The sequence below is a fragment of the Schistocerca piceifrons genome, chromosome 3, assembly GCF_021461385.2.
Source record: "Schistocerca piceifrons isolate TAMUIC-IGC-003096 chromosome 3, iqSchPice1.1, whole genome shotgun sequence".
NCBI lineage: Eukaryota > Metazoa > Arthropoda > Insecta > Orthoptera > Acrididae > Schistocerca > Schistocerca piceifrons.
The window spans coordinates 327,178,574-327,195,143 of record NC_060140.1 but is presented as its reverse complement, the minus strand read 5'-3'; the positions used below and the strand labels follow the sequence as shown (position 1 = coordinate 327,195,143).

Below are 16,570 nucleotides of genomic sequence, written 5' to 3'. Positions count from 1 at the left end.
CCCACGGCTAAAATAAGGCAGGCCCTATGGAACATGGTCCTATGGTGTCGTTGCCTCTTCTGTGTTTCATAGATGGCCTTCCCAGTGTGGGTTCTGAATATCTGTCTCTCCTTTTGAACATTCTTCAACCAACACTTCTTTCCTTCCTAAGGAAAGGATATGCATGTTAAGAAAGCTAGGAATCGGTTTTTCTGCTTTTAGTGTTTCTGCCAGTAGTATTCAGAATTTCAGATCCTGAGAGTAAGCACTGTTCAGCCACTCTGTCTTCTTGTAATTTAACAGTTTTCTTAATTGAATTTTCCATTTGATACAGCTGATGTGAGCAGAGGTATTTTTGGAATCACCTGAGACGTAAAATTCACAAAATCTGGGAAGGTAGCTTGTTCAGTTAGAAGAAGCAGATGAAGCATATTTCAGAGTAGATGTTGATGTTCTGGAGAATGGAGCAAAGGCTATCCATGTCATCAATCCACATCAGGAAGATGTCATGAATGTATCTACACCAAACAAGGGTTTAGGTATCAAGTGGGGAAGAAGGGAATTCTCTAGGTGATCTACAAACAAGTTAGCATACAATGGTGCTAGGTCAGTTCTATACATTTGTTTGTATATTTGGCACACAAAGAAGATACAAGCATAGTGTTGACTGGATCTAGCCCTGAATCTCTTCAGACAATATCTGATAACTCTATGAAAAAACTTTCGGAGTGGTTTAACAAAAATGGCCTAATTGTTAATAGTGGGAAAACTGTATGTATCAACTTCCATCTAATTCCCACATCCAATCAAAACACTATCCAAGTAAAGTTAAATAATGATAAAATTGAAAATGTAAATGCAACAAAATTTTTGGGTCTATGGGTCCAACAAAATTTAAAATGGGACACACATATAAACAACTTATCAAAGAAACTCTCATCATTGTGCTATGGACTGAGAATACTAAAATCTACTACAAGTAAATCCACACTAATGCAAGCATACCATGCGCAGTTCCACTCATTGCTCTGCTATGGAATCATCTTTTGGTGAAATTCAACTCACAGCACAAATATATTTAAACTACAAAAAAGAGCACTGAGGATAATCTGTGGCCTCAAAAAGCTGGAATCCTGTAAATGTCAATTTATAAAACTTAATGTTCTAAGCATCCCATCCCTATTCATTCAAGAAACAATCCTATTCACCAGGGAATACCTCTCAAGAACAAGCAAATTAATCCAAAACAATGATATACACGCTCATTATACCAGAGGGCAATCTAATATCCATCAATTTTTTTCAAGGACATCATCATACCAAAAATATATAACTCATCTGGGTGTCGTATTACACAATAAAATTCCAGAACAAATAAAAACTGCTCCAGATCCAATATTTAAAAATAAACTAAAGGCATTTCTGACAAAGCACTGTTTCTATTCAGTACAAGAATTCCTGGAAATGAAAAATTATAAAGTTCCTTTGTAAAATACTGTGATTAGAGTAAAACATTCTGTAGGCAAAATAATAACCTAATTTCTACTATACATAACTATGTTTCAGTTTCACTTCCCAAAATTTTTTAACTCGCTTTTTGAATGTACAAGTACACATTCTATTAGTATTAAAACTTAATTGTCTGTGAAATCTCAATGTTAATTTCATGTTTAATGTAGTTTTTAAATGACATTATCCTTCTGTTGTGTTTCCAGTTGACATTTTCACTATTCTGTAATCTCAGTGATTATTTGTGTAAATTTAAAGTAGCACTACATTGCCTACATGTTTCTTAGTTCCCCATGTAAATTGTTTGTATTCTCTGTATGTGAAGTTACTATATTCATCAATGAACAATTTTGTGTACATTTTTTTAAATGGCAGTCCATTGCCTATTTTTTTCTCCAAACTACATATTTGTTAAGAAAAATGACTTGTCCTATGTCATGTGTACTTTGTACAATATGTGATCCACAGGATAAATAAATAAATACAAATGGATCATAATATGGTTGGGGGGGAAACAAAACGAGGAAGGGTGAGGTAGGTTTGGTATCATAAGGACACTGAGTAAGGTAATGTTCCATTTTAAGTGAATTTGTATGTTAATGGAAAATTATAGTTGGAATACAAAGAATCAAATGAAGAGAGCTAATTACTTATATCTCAAAGAAGTATTCTCAAACTTCAGGGCATCCCCCTTAATAATGTAAAGCCTATGTGCCACAGAAATTTATCCTTTCAGTGTATATTATCTTTCTTTGTTTCATTAAATCTATTATTCAAATATAAAAACAGCAGTTTTGCAGAAATAATAACTTTTTATTTTCCCTTTTCCTCTTTTTCTCACACAAGTAAAACCTTTTGTGTTTGTGAGATGGAGACATTATTTTCTAATTATCATTTATGCTGTCAAGAAATTATACATCTATAGAAAGTATAGCACTGTTTTTGACTTCCTTTTTTCTGATAGAAGTCTGAGTATACAGGATATTCCATTTAAAACCAAACAATATAAAAGTGTGGATGGAATAATGACAATATTAGAAAATGATGGAATGCTACTCTCCATATAGTGGAGATGTTGGGTCACAGACAAGCACAACAAAAAGACTGATAAACAAGTAAACTTTTGGCCAAAAGGCCTTCTTATGAAGTAGACAAAAAAACACACACATATATGACCACTGTCTCTGGCTGCCAAGACTAGACTGGAAGCAACTGCACATGATGGGAGAAGCAATCTTTTCGCCACCAACCCTCCTAGTCAGACACAACCCAAAACCAATGATGAACACTGTGTGACTCAGTTACTCCTTCATCCAACTGTGATCCCCCCTCCCAACTGCCCCCATATGAACTGCTGTTGGCTTCTCAGAATTTCTTAATCTCACACCTTGCCCCACCATCATTCCCCAAAACCTCAACAAGTAAGCTAACCTTACATCCCCTGGAAGAACCACAATCCACCACCTAAAAACTGATCTCGACCTCATACTCCTACCTGCTGACAAAGGCTCCAGCACCAGGGTTTTGAACTGCACCGATTACCTGGTAGAAGGACCCAGCTAGCTGCCAGATTTGTCCAGCTATAAATCCTGCCACCCCATTCCAGAAATCCAACAAGATCTCCAATCTCTCCTCAGATCCTTAGGCCCATCTCAGAACCTCTCTCCCAAGTCTGCCTCTCTCCTATCTACCACACACCGCATCCCTACTTTCTACATGCCTCCTAAAGTCGATAAACCTAACCACTCAGGACACCCTATTGTGGTCAGTTACTTTGACCCCACTGCAGACCAACACGTTCAGCCTATTACCTACAACCTATCCTCCTGTATAAAAGACACCAGCCGTATCCTCCTTGAATGCCCCACAGCACAGTTCCTGTTTTTTTACTACACAGTGCCCTCCTAATCACTAATGATACCACCTCCCTTTATGATAACATCCCTAATGTCCATGGCCTTACCTATATCAAACACTGCAAACACTACTTTTCCCAATGCCTGATGGATTCCAAGCCTATGACTTCCTTCCTGATCACCATGACCAACTACACTGTGGTGAAAAAAGTCATGGGATACTTCCTACCATCATGTTGAATGTCCTTCTCCCTGGCAAAATGCAACAACTTGTTGTGGCATGGACTCAACAAGTAGTTGGAAGTCCCCTGTAGAAATACTGAGCCATGCTGCCTCTATAGACATGCATAATTGTGAAAACTATGTCACCTGTGGTCTAGGGGTAGTGTCTTTGATTCATAATCAAAACGTCTTCGGTCCCGGGTTCGATCCCCGCCGCTGCCTAAATTTTGATAAATAATCAGCTTTGGTGGCCGAAGACTTCCGGCATAAGAAGTCAGCCTCATTCTGCCAACGGTCTTGTCAAAGAGGGTGGAGGAGCGGATAGAGGTTCAGGGCACTCTCTTATCCTAGGGGTGGGAAATTGCCCCTAAAGGCGGAACAATCAGCAATGATCAACGACATGAGGATGCAGAAGGCAATGGAAACCACTGCATTAAAGACACGTAACGTGTATCCACAGGACATGTGAACTGTAATTAAAGAAGTGTCATGATGATCTCTCCATTGGCAAAAGATTCCGGAATAGTTCCCCATTCGGATCTCCGGGAGGGGACTGCCAAGGGGGAGGTTACCATGAGAAAAAGATTGAATAATCAACGAAGTTCTACAAGTTGGGGCGTGGAATGTCAGAAGCTGGAACGTGGTAGGGAAACTAGAAAATCTGAAAAGGGAAATGCAAAGGCTCAATCTAGATATAGTAGGGGTCAGTGAAGTGAAGTGGAAGGAAGACAAGGATTTCTGGTCAGATGAGTATCGGGTAATATCAACAGCAGCAGAAAATGGTATAACAGGTGTAGCATTCATTATGAATAGGAAGGTAGGGCAGAGGGTGTGTTACTGTGAACTGTTCAGTGACTGGGTTGTTCTAATCAGAATCGACAGCAGACCAACACCGACAACGATATGTCAGGTATACATGCCGACGTCGCAAGCTGAAGATGAACAGATAGAGAAAGTGTATGAGGATATTGAAAGGGTAATGCAGTATGTAAAGGGGGACGAAAATCTAATAGTCATGGGCGACTGGAATGCAGTTGTAGGGGAAGGAGTAGAAGAAAAGGTTACAGGAGAATATGGGCTTGGGGCGAGGAATGAAAGAGGAGAAAGACTAATTGAGTTCTGTAACAAGTTTCAGCTAGTAATAGCGAATACCCTGTTCAAGAATCACAAGAGGAGGAGGTATACTTGGAACAGGCCGGGAGATATGGGAAGATTTCAGTTAGATTACATCATGGTCAGACAGAGATTCTGAAATCAGATACTGGATTGTAAGGCGTACCCAGGAGCAGATATAGACTCAGATCACAATATAGTAGTGATGAAGAGTAGGCTGAAGTTAAAGACATTAGTCAGGAAGAATCAATACGCAGAGAAGTGGGATACGGAAGTACTAAGGAATGACGAGATACATTTGAAGTTCTCTAACGCTATAGATACAGCAATAAGGAATAGCGCAGTAGGCAGTACAGTTGAAGAGGAATGGACATCTCTAAAAAGGGCCATCACAGAAGTTGGGAAGGAAAACATAGGTATAAAGAAGGTAGCTGTGAAGAAACCATGGGTAACAGAAGAAATACTTCAGAGTATTGATGAAAGGAGGAAGTACAAACATGTTCCGGGAAAATCAGGAATACAGAAATACAAGTCGCTGAGGAATGAAATAAATAGGAAGTGCAGGGAAGCTAAGATGAAATGGCTGCAGGAAAATTGTGAAGACATCGAAAAAGATATGATCGTCGGAAGGACAGACTCAGCATACAGGAAAGTCAAAACAACCTTTGGTGACATTAAAAGCAACGATGGTAACATTAAGAGTGCAACGGGAATTCCACTGTTAAATGCAGAGGAGAGAGCAGATAGGTGGAAAGAGTACATTGAAAGCCTCTATGAGGGTGAAGATTTGTCTGATGTGATAGAAGAAGAAACAGGAGTCGATTTAGAAGAGATAGGGGATCCAGTATTAGAATCAGAATTTAAAAGAGCTTTGGAGGACTTACGGTCAAATAAGGCAGAAGGGATAGATAACATTCCATCAGAATTTCTAAAGTCATTGGGGGAAGCTAAAGTCATTGGGGGAAGTGGCAACAAAATGACTACTCACGTTGGTGTGTAGAATATATGAGTCTGCCAACATACCATCTGACTTTCGGAAAAGCATCATCCACACAATTCCGAAGACGGCAAGAGCTGACAAGTGCGAGAATTATCGCACAATGAGCTTAACAGCTCATGCATTGAAGCTGCTTACAAGAATAATATACAGAAGAATGGAAAAGAAAATTGAGAATGCACTAGGTGACGATCAGTTTGGCTTTAGGAAAAGTAGAGGGATGAGAGAGGCAATTCTGACGTTACGGCTAATAATGGAAGCAAGGCTAAAGAAAAATCAAGACACTTTCATAGGATTTGTCGACCTGGAAAAAGCGTTCAACAATATAAAATGGTGCAAGCAGTTCGAGATTCTAAAAAAAGTAGGGGTAAGCGATAGGGAGAGACTGGTCATATACAATATGTACAACAACCAAGAGGGAATAATAAGAGTGGACGATCAAGAACGAAGTGCTCGTATTAAGAAGGGTGTAAGACAAGGCTGTAGCCTTTCGCCCCTACTCTTCAATCTGTACATCGAGGAAGCAATGATGGAAATAAAAGAAAGGTGCAGGAGTGGAATTAAAATACAAGGTGAAAGGATATCAATGATACGATTCGCTGATGACGTTGCTATCCTGAGTGAAAGTGAAGAAGGATTAAATGATCTGCTGAACGGAATGAACAGTCTAATGAGTATACAGTATGGTTTGAGAGTAAATCGGAGAAAGATGAAGGTAATGAGAAGTAGTAGAAATGAGAACAGCGAGAAACTTAACATCAGGATTGATGGTCACAAAGTCAATGAAGTTAAGGAATTCTGCTACATAGGCAGTAAAATAACCAATGATGGACGGAGCAAGGAGGACATCAAAAGCAGACTCGCTATGGCAAAAAAAGCATTTCTGGCCAAGACAAGTCTACTAATATCAAATACCGGCCTTAATTTGAGGAAGAAATTTCTGAGGATGTACGTCTGGAGTACGGCATTGTATGGTAGTGAAACATGGACTGTGGGAAAACCGGAACAGAAGAGAATCGAAGCATTTGAGATGTGGTGCTATAGACGAATGTTGAAAATTAGGTGGATTGATAAGGTAAGGAATGAGGAGGTTCTACGCAGAATCGGAGAGGAAAGAATATGTGGAAAACACTGATAAGGAGAAGGGACAGGATGATAGGACATCTGCTAAGACATGAGGGAATGACTTCCATGGTACTAGAGGGAGCTGTAGAGGGCAAAATCTGTAGAGGAAGACAGAGATTGGAATACGTCAAGCAAATAATTGAGGACGTAGGTTGCAAGTGCTACTCTGAGATGAAGAGGTTAGCACAGGAAAGGAATTCGTGGTGGGCCGCATCAAACCAGTCAGTAGACTGATAAAAAAAAAATGTGAAAGTGTTGCTGGTGCAGTTTTTCTTTCTTTCTTTTTTTTTTTTTTTTTTTTTTTTTTGCACAAACTGATCTCTTGATTATGTCTCATAAGTGCGATTGACTCATGTTGCTTGATCTGGGTCACCAGATCATTTGCTCAAACTGTTCAGAATGTTCTTCAAACCAACTGTGAACAGTTGTTGGTCTGTGACATGGTGCACTGTCATCCACAAAAATCCCATCATTGTGTGGTATCATGAAATCCATAAATGGCTGCAAATGGTCTCCAAGGAGCTGAACATACCCATTTCCAGTCAATGACCCAGTCCATTTCATGTAAACACATCCCACACCATTATCGAGCCACCACCAGCTAGCACAATGTTTTGCTGACAACCTGTGACTATGGCTTCATGGAGTCTGTGCCGCACTCACACCCTATGATTAGCTCTTATCAACTAAAATCAGGACTCATATGACCAGGCCACAGTTTTCCAGTCATCTAGGGGCCCACTGGTATGGTCTACAAAACGTCACTGCTCTTGGTCATTAAGTGAAGACGGTTGGCCACTGTGTCATCCATAGTGAGGGGTAATGCCTGAAATCTGGTATCCTCAGCACGTTCTTGACACTATGTATCTCTGAATACTGAATTCTGAAATGATTTCCAAAATGGGATTTCCAAAATGGAATGTCCCATGCATCTAGCTCCAACTACCATTCCACATTTGAAGTCTGTTAATTCATATCATGTGCCCATGAGCACATGAATAACCTAAGTACAAATGACACTGCCCTTTTGTAACATGTGAAAGTAGTCATGTAATCTACAACCTAAGCTGCAGCCACTGTGCTGTGTTCTATGTGGACATGACAACCAACAAGCTGTCTGTCTGCATGAATGGCCACTGACAAATAGTGCTCAAAAAACTGCTGGAGCACCCAGTTGCCGAGCACACTGCCCAACATGGTGTTCTGAGCTTGAATGACTGCTTCACAGCCTGTGCCATCTGGATCCTTCCTACCAACACCAGTTCTTCTGAACTGCACAGGCGGGAATTCCCATACCCCCCCCCTGACCTCAACCTTCATTAGACACCCATCCATCCCCTTTCCTGTTCCCACTCCAGCACTACACAGCCTTCTATTCCACCAATCAACCCACAGTATTTTTATTTCTCTTCGTACCCCCCTCCCCCCCCCCCCCCTCATCCAGCATCTGTATAACCTCCCAGGTGCATCTAGCTGCCCTACTCTATCCTCACCACAACCCCCATGCTCCCACAGGCAGTACTTTGCTGTCTGCCATCCATACCCTACAATACTTCCCCCTCCCCACCCTGGCCTCCTCCTTACTTCGACCATACAAACTGCCTCTCTCAAACTGCACACTTGCTTGCAGTAAGGTCTCAGTGGCCAGAGACAGTGGTCTTCTGTGTGTATGAGTTTTGTTTGTGTATATGCCCCCCCCTTTCCCCCCCCCCCACCCCCCCCCACCCTCTCTCTCTCTCTCTCTCTCTCTCTCTCTCTCTCTCTCTCTCTCTCTCTCTCTCTCTCTCTGTGTGTGTGTGTGTGTGTGTGTGTGTGTGTGTGTGTGTGTGTGTTGTCCACTTCAGAAGAAGGCCTTTTGACCAAAAGCTTACTTGTGTGGCAATCTCTTTGTTGTGACTATCTGCAAATCAACATCTCCACTATGAGGATGTCCCATTTAACTTGACCACCTCAAACATCTTTTTGCCCAGAAACAAAATAAAAACAACGCATGAAACAAATTTTGTTTGTCTCCCAGGGGTTCATTAGCCAGCATATTTGCCTTTCTTGCAACTTTGTTCATTGTGAAGATATAAACAGCAATCTTCATTTTTAAAGAGCAGCCTTTATTTTTTTTTATTTTTTTGGTAATCCACTTCCTCTCCACAAGATCTATTGGGAAATGTATCACAGTAATCCAGTAATCATAATGTTATTAAAAATGTAACAGAAAATTGACTTTGACCCTCCTGTAGTAGTACACAGTGTTAGTACCAGAAGTCATGAACTCATTCACTTACTGGAGTTCACAGTAAACAAATGGAAATATGATTAAGAAAACATTGTTGCTCTTACTGTCCTGCTAACAAATACTCTCCGTTGTCAGACAGTTGACCATAAACAAATAGAAACACAATTATGAAAACTTTATTGTAGTTACTGTTTTCCACAGATGAGTTACATTTTCACCTCCCTTTCATTAGTGTACGTTGTACTCACACCACCCTTCAACAGAAGACAGTTGACTGAAGGACTGGTGCATGGGTTACTTGCACATCTGCTAGTACAGGAGAGTCAAAGTCAATTTTGTTTTACATTTTTTGTAATGTGATGTTTACATGTTATAGTGTGATACATTATTCAACAGATGTTGAGGAGAAGAAATATATTACTGAATAAAAAATATAGAGTGTCATTTAAAAAAGATGTACTGCTGTTCATATTTTCATAATGAACAAAGTTACAGGAAAGACAAACATGTTCGTTAATATCTCCTGATAACAAAACATTTACTTGATACATTTTTTATGTTTGTTTCTGGACAAAAGATATTTGGGATGGTTAAGTTACATGGGTCACACTGTACATCATATCGTCATAATCATCTTATGTTTAATATGAATTAATAGAGGGAAACATTCCACATGGGAAAAATATATCTAAAAACAAAGATGATGTGACTTACCAAACAAATGCGCTGGCACGTCGATAGACACACAAACATACACACAAAATTCAAGCTTTCGCAACAAACTGTTGCCTCATCAGGAAAGAGGGAAGGAGAGGGAAGGACGAAAGGATGTGGGTTTTAAGGGAGAGGGTAAGGAGTCATTCCAATCCCGGGAGCGGAAAGACTTACCTTAGGGGAAAAAAGGACGGGTATACACTCGCGCGCGCGCACACACACACACACACACACACACACACACACACATATCCATCCACACATATACACACATGTGGATGGATATGTGTGTGTGTGCGAGTGTATACCCGTCCTTTTTTCCCCCTAAGGTAAGTCTTTCCACTCCCGGGATTGGAATGACTCCTTACCCTCTCCCTTAAAACCCACATCCTTTCGTCCTTCCCTCTCCTTCCCTCTTTCCTGATGAGGCAACAGTTTGTTGCGAAAGCTTGAATTTTGTGTGTATGTTTGTGTGTCTATCGACGTGCCAGCGCTTTCGTTTGGTAAGTCACATCATCTTTGTTTTTAGATATATCATCTTATGTTTATTCGTACATGTTCATAGATTTCTCAATTGAGCTACAGCATTCTTGTAACAGTTTATGAGATATAATTATTAATTTAAAACAGCAACTCAGCCATAGGCAATGCTATAATCAATGTTTTTATTATTCAGTTACTGTTGTTCTTACATATAACCTGCAACCTGGAAACCATTGAAAGCTACATTCAACTGTTATCATTATAATTTTTATCCACAGTACATTAAGATTTTAGTGTTATCATGTACATAGTTTATTGCACCTTTCTTAATCCAGTGGTAACCCCAAATAATGTAGGCAATTTATTAAACCTAATTTCTATTTTCTTTCCTTTTTTTACAGAAATCATGCTCCAGAAAGCAATTCTGTGGCCTGCCTGCTTTTTTCTGCATGTGTGTATTACACACATTGAAGTAAGTGATGCACTTCCTCAGTATGGTGTTGGAGTTAAACCATGTGGTGAGATTAAGTGCAGTTTGTTTGAATTTTGTGCTGCTAAACATTCTCCCCACTGTCGGGAATGTTCTGAGGTATGTGCAGAAAAAGGACCTGCAACGGACCATCAAACATGCAGTGAGAAATGTCAAGGTAAACAATTATTTACCATAATACTGAGCATTCAACTGTACCTATTAAATTTTGCTTCATAAGCTTTCAGCTATCTTGCTTTTTAATAACCTGTGACACTACTTATACAACAATACTTATGCATGGAGAAGTAGCAAAGTGAGAACACAGTTTTGGAAAAGAGTTTCACACAGAATGTGTTGATATTGTATGAAAAAATACTCTTCTGATCAGTAAAGGGTTATAGGAGGTATTTGTAGAACACTATTAAATCTTGCATTGACTTGATAGGAACACTCTAGAGCTATTTTGCAATCATTCAGTGACTGAAAGAACATTTCCTGACCATTTTAGAATCATTCAAATAAAGTTGATGCTCAGCAGCATGGAAATAAACCAGATTATGCAATAATAGTTGGAGGCGACTTCATCCTACTGAGTATGGACTAGGACATCTAGGGATTCACTGCATATGGTATGGGAGGGCAGTTTTGTGAAGTACTATGAATACATTTACTGAAAATTGTCCTGAGCAGCTAGTTCAACAGTCCACTCCCAATGGAAATATTTCAGATCTTGTAGCTACAAACAGGCCTGACCATTTTGATAGTGTCAGTATAGAGACAGTGATTAGTTATCATGATGTCTTCATAGTGATGATGGTTCAAAAATTAATAAGTCCATCAAGAAGGTTCTGAGAGTATTTTTGCAGCAAAGAGCAGATAAGCATTTCATAGCATCCTACTCAGCCACTGAAAGAATGTTCTCTAGTTCCAGTATGATTGATGTGGAGGAATTGTGAACTAAGTTTAAATGGATGGAAATTGTGCTCCAGAGAAATGTCTGCCAAGTAAGTGGATTAAGGATCGGAAAGACCCACTGTGGCTCTTTAACAAAATTCAGAAAATGCTGAGGAAACAGAGACTATAGCACTCTCCGTTAAGAAAAAAAAAAATTGCACAGATCATGACAGGCAAAAGTTAGCAGAAATTCATGTATCTGCAAAAAAAATCCATGTGCAGAGCATACAGTGGTATGCTATGCAATGATCTTGCTGAGAATCTGAGGAAATTCTGCTCCTTGTACAATCACTAAGAGGGCTGAAGGTTTCTATCCAGTCACTCATTGACTAGTCTCGTGTGGCAACAGAAGAAGGCAACAGGAAAGATGAAGTTTTAAATTTTGCAGTGAAGAAATCATTCATGCAGGAGGATTGTACAGGCATACTGTCATTCGACAGTTGCAAGACTCCCACATGGAAGACATAGTAATAGGCATTACAGGTATAGAGAAGCAACTGAAGGACCTGACAACATGTAAGTCACTAGGTCCAGATGGAACCCCAATTTGGTTTTACCGAGAGTACTCTATGATATTGGCCCCTTACTCAGCTTGCATTTGTTGTGAATCAATTATGTAGTGCAAATATCAAATGACTGGAAAAAGTGTGGGTGACTCCTGTATATAAGGGTAAAAGAACAGACCTATAAAGTTACAGACCAATATACTTAGTATCGGTTTGCTGCAGAATTGTTGAACATATTCTCAATTCAAATATAATAAATTTCCTTGATATAGAAAAGATGCTGTCCACAAATCAGCATGGATTTAGAAAGCTTTGCTTGTGAAAAACTCAGCTGACTCTTTTCTTACATTATAATCTGTAAACCGTGGATGAGGGGTAACCAGCACATTCTGTATTACTAGATTTCTGGAAATCATTTGACATGGTGGCCCACTGCAGACTTGTTAATGAAGATACAAGCATACAGATTAGGTTCCCAGAGATGTGACTGGCTCAAAAGACTTCTTAAGTATTAGAACCCAGTTCATTATTCTCAATGGCGAATGTTTGACAGAGACAGGGGTATCATCAGGAGTGCCCCAGGGAAGTGTGATAGGACCCTTCTTGTTCACTATATATGCATAACTGATCTGAAATACTGGGTGAACAGCAATCTGCAGCTGTTTGCTGACTATGCTGTGGTTTATGGGAAGTTGTTATCAGTGAGTGACTGTAGGAGGATACAAGATTACTTAGACAGACTTTCTAGTTGGTGAAATGAATGGCAACTGGCTCTAAATGTAGAAAAATATAAGCTGATGTAAATGAGCAGATATGTAGTGTGCAATATGAAATGAAACGAGCACATAAGGATGGTAGTACGGAGGACCAATGGGCAACTTTGGTTTATTGTGCAAATTTTAGGAAATAGTGGTTCTTCTGTAAAGGAGATCATATATAGAGCACTGGAGTAAGTGACTAATGGATATTGCTTGAGTGTTTGGCATTAAATGAAGACAATGATGAATTTCAGAAGCATGTTGTCTGACATGTTACCAGTAAATTCAGTCAGCTATTGAGTCTTACAGAGATGCTTTGTGAACTGAAATGGGAATCCTGCAGGGAAAATGATGTTCTTTTTGAGAAAATGCAGATAACCGACATTTGAAGGTGACTACAGAATGATTCTTCTGCCACCAATATACATTTTGCATAAGGATCATGAAAATAAGAAATATAAATTAGGGCTCATATGGAAGCATATAGACAGTAATTTTCCCCATACTCTATTTGCAAGTGTAACAGGAAAGGAAATGACTACTAGTAGTAAAGGGTGCCCTCTGTCATGCATCACACGGTGTCTTGCATAGTATGCCTGTAGATATGAATATAGAATCCCTGCCAGTCTTCTTACTTTGCATATGAGACACAGCATGCATCACATAAAGAATATCAGTGACGTGTAAGCTGAGTTAAACATCTGCATTTTGGAGAAAGTTATTTTATGATCAGATTTGATGTGATGTCATTATCCACCTGCACTCCTGTCAGAGATAGATCTGCTCTCTCAATTCCTTGACGACATGATCAGATGGATAGTGGTGTGATGGGATGCCCATTCACTTCAACTGTAGCTAAACTATCCATGCAGAACTTCAAGGATATCGTTTTAGACATGGCTGCCACAAAAGTGGTTGTTTTTACTGCTATATTCATTGTCTGAGCATTCAGGTTTGAAAAACTGGGAGAGTTCTTGGAACATCTCATTAGTATCCATGACCACATTAAGTCCGTGATTGAAGTTGAGAAAAATGATAGCTCTGCTTTTCCGTAATACTCTCATCTGCCATAATCCCAGTGAGTACCTCAGCCACAGTGTACACAGAAAACTCAGTCATATGGACAGGTATGTGCACACTTTGAGCTGCTGTTGCCATCCAGCACAAAAGCACTTAATTCTAGGGTCTCTGGTGCTTCGTGGGAAAGCTGTTGGATTCCACAAGAAAATAAACCATTTACAAAATGATTTTCATGTGAGCCACCACAACCACAAATAATTATCACATGCAGTTTCAGGAAGTACTCATAAGCAGAACACTGCAAAGAAGTACAGTAAAAAGCTTGTGTTTTTGAAATTTTGCAGCTCAGTAATAGGAAGATTAGCTAGCTCCTGCAGAGGTATAACATCAAGTCATTCTTCAGGCCTCCAGATAAAATACACTGACTCATGAAGTCTGTGAATGATAATGTAGGCTGCAGAATTCTCACCTTTTTTATGAAATAATGTGTGAGAGCAGTCAATATATATTGGGGCGACCAGCTGAATGACAGAACAATGGCGGATTGAGCAAAAGAGGTGTATGTGATTATGCTATCCACAGAAATCAATGGTAGGTGAACATGCACTGGAGAATGGACATGAAATTCCTTCTAAGTGCACCTCTCTCATCCTGAGGGCTAACATTTTCTGGGACAGTATAAAAAAATCATTATAGGGATCAAAATATCTAACAACACCACCAGTAAAGACAGCAGTTTGCATCTGAATAGAGCATGGAACATGGCCATCATGAGGTTGCATGAGCCTGGCAGATGTAGGATGAGAACATTACATTATACAGTGATGGCCTGGGTACCAGTGATATCACAGCTGATATCATGGTTTTACGAAGGTGAGTTCAGCAACCACATGGCTTTACAATGACCAAGGAGCACTCAGCCAAATTCATATGAATTGAAATATTTTATTCAAATTATTATTGTCTTAAATTATTTATTAATGGTTCTGTCAACAGTTGCAATATTTATTAGGTTACTAGTTTCAAACCTTTCAGGCTCATTTTCAAGCCAGAACTACTGATGCTGCACTGACACTACCTGATCTTAATTATGAATATTGAGTGGCAACACGTGTTCCATAAATGTTTGCAGAATGAATGCCACAGTCCACACATGCCTGTTACCAAGTCAAAATCGAACTAATAGATTTTGATTGTCAGTGCAGCCTCAGTAGGCCAGTCTTGAAAATGAACCTGTAAGGTTCAAAACTAGTTACCTATCACAGTTCATAGAGACACATGCCAAGTGTGAAAAAGCAGCATCCTGCTGAAACATGGCACCATGATACCTGTAATGTACCATTGGGCTGTCAGAGTTCCCTTAATTAATTCCATCTATGACCTGAATTGATACCCAAAGGCTCCTAACATCATGATGCCAGGAATAACACTGCTGTGATTCTCCAAAATATTGGAAAAATGAGACTTCTCCACTGGTTGCCCAACCATACTCACTAACAATGTTCATCCAGGGAATGCAAAACTGCGATTCATCACTGAACACAATGTGACATCATTCATAACCAGTCCATGCTTTCAATCTTGGCAACACTCCAGATGCAACTGTTTGTGTTATGGTATTAATGGCAGCCTAGGCATGGGGACAGTAATTCCCTAGTTTGACTGTTGCTTGTCTCCAACCAACAGTGCAGAGTGACACAGTATAGTGCAATTAGTCCAGTACTTGTTCTCAGGCGACAGGTGCAGATGTGCTTGGTGCAAAATAAAGTGAACCCCTTGCAGTAGACAGATGTGATCAGCCAGAACCTTGTTGAACAGTATGCTTGCCCTCATATTCCCATACAGTTCAACAGTGGCCCACTGTCACATCTCAATGGCCTACAGTTCTGGATACTGCACAATTTGACCAGCTGTTCAAATGGAGACCCACAATGAGGCACCTTTCAAACTCTTATCAAGTGCTGATAATTCTGTCACATCTTGGTGTCCTTCACAGTGATCACTTAACATCTGACACTGTAAAGCACCTCTTGTATACCTTACCATGCCTGTTAACAACACCAGTCATGAACAACACATATGGACCCTGGTGGCCATTTTACCTATAATAAAGAATTGTAATACTAATCATATACATACCTATCAGTGGTGTGTACATGTAAACTTTACATTGGCATGCAACCTTGCCATCTTGGGTGCCGCACATTTTTTGTCATGCAGCGTATATCTAGGCTATAGAAATTACTGTAATTAGCATTGATTTGTATACTTTTGCTAGATTAAAAGTTAAGTTGTTTACTGTGAACCAACGATAAGCTTATTTAGCTATAGCCTTCACTATATGTGATGTGATTAGTTTGGGCTCATTATTAGTTTTCAACAACTTTGGCAGACCAGAGTGTACATGATATTTGATTTTCTCTCACTCTAAACTTAGAGGTATTTCCATGGTGTTAACATGATCTTCTATTTCCCAACATTTCAGCAATACAAGTGATGATACTTTAATATTTTAGTTTTTCTCATTAAGTTTTATGATGCCCATAATCAGAGACAGAGACATTGAGTATGTTATAAACAATGCCTAGGACAGGGTACTAAAATATATTATGAGAAAAGGTGAAGACTCACT

At 39.6% G+C, this 16,570-nt stretch overlaps 1 protein-coding gene across 1 annotated transcript in view; it reads left to right on the top strand.

The window, feature by feature from the left end:
* The window catches only part of LOC124789492, a 52,105-nt gene that overhangs the window by 15,233 nt on the left and 20,302 nt on the right, over positions 1-16,570 (top strand). The window contains exon 2 of the mRNA XM_047256872.1: positions 10,630-10,875. Within this exon, the coding sequence (XP_047112828.1) occupies positions 10,635-10,875 (241 nt within the window). The 5' untranslated portion in view covers positions 10,630-10,634. The remainder of the gene's footprint in view (positions 1-10,629; positions 10,876-16,570) is intronic.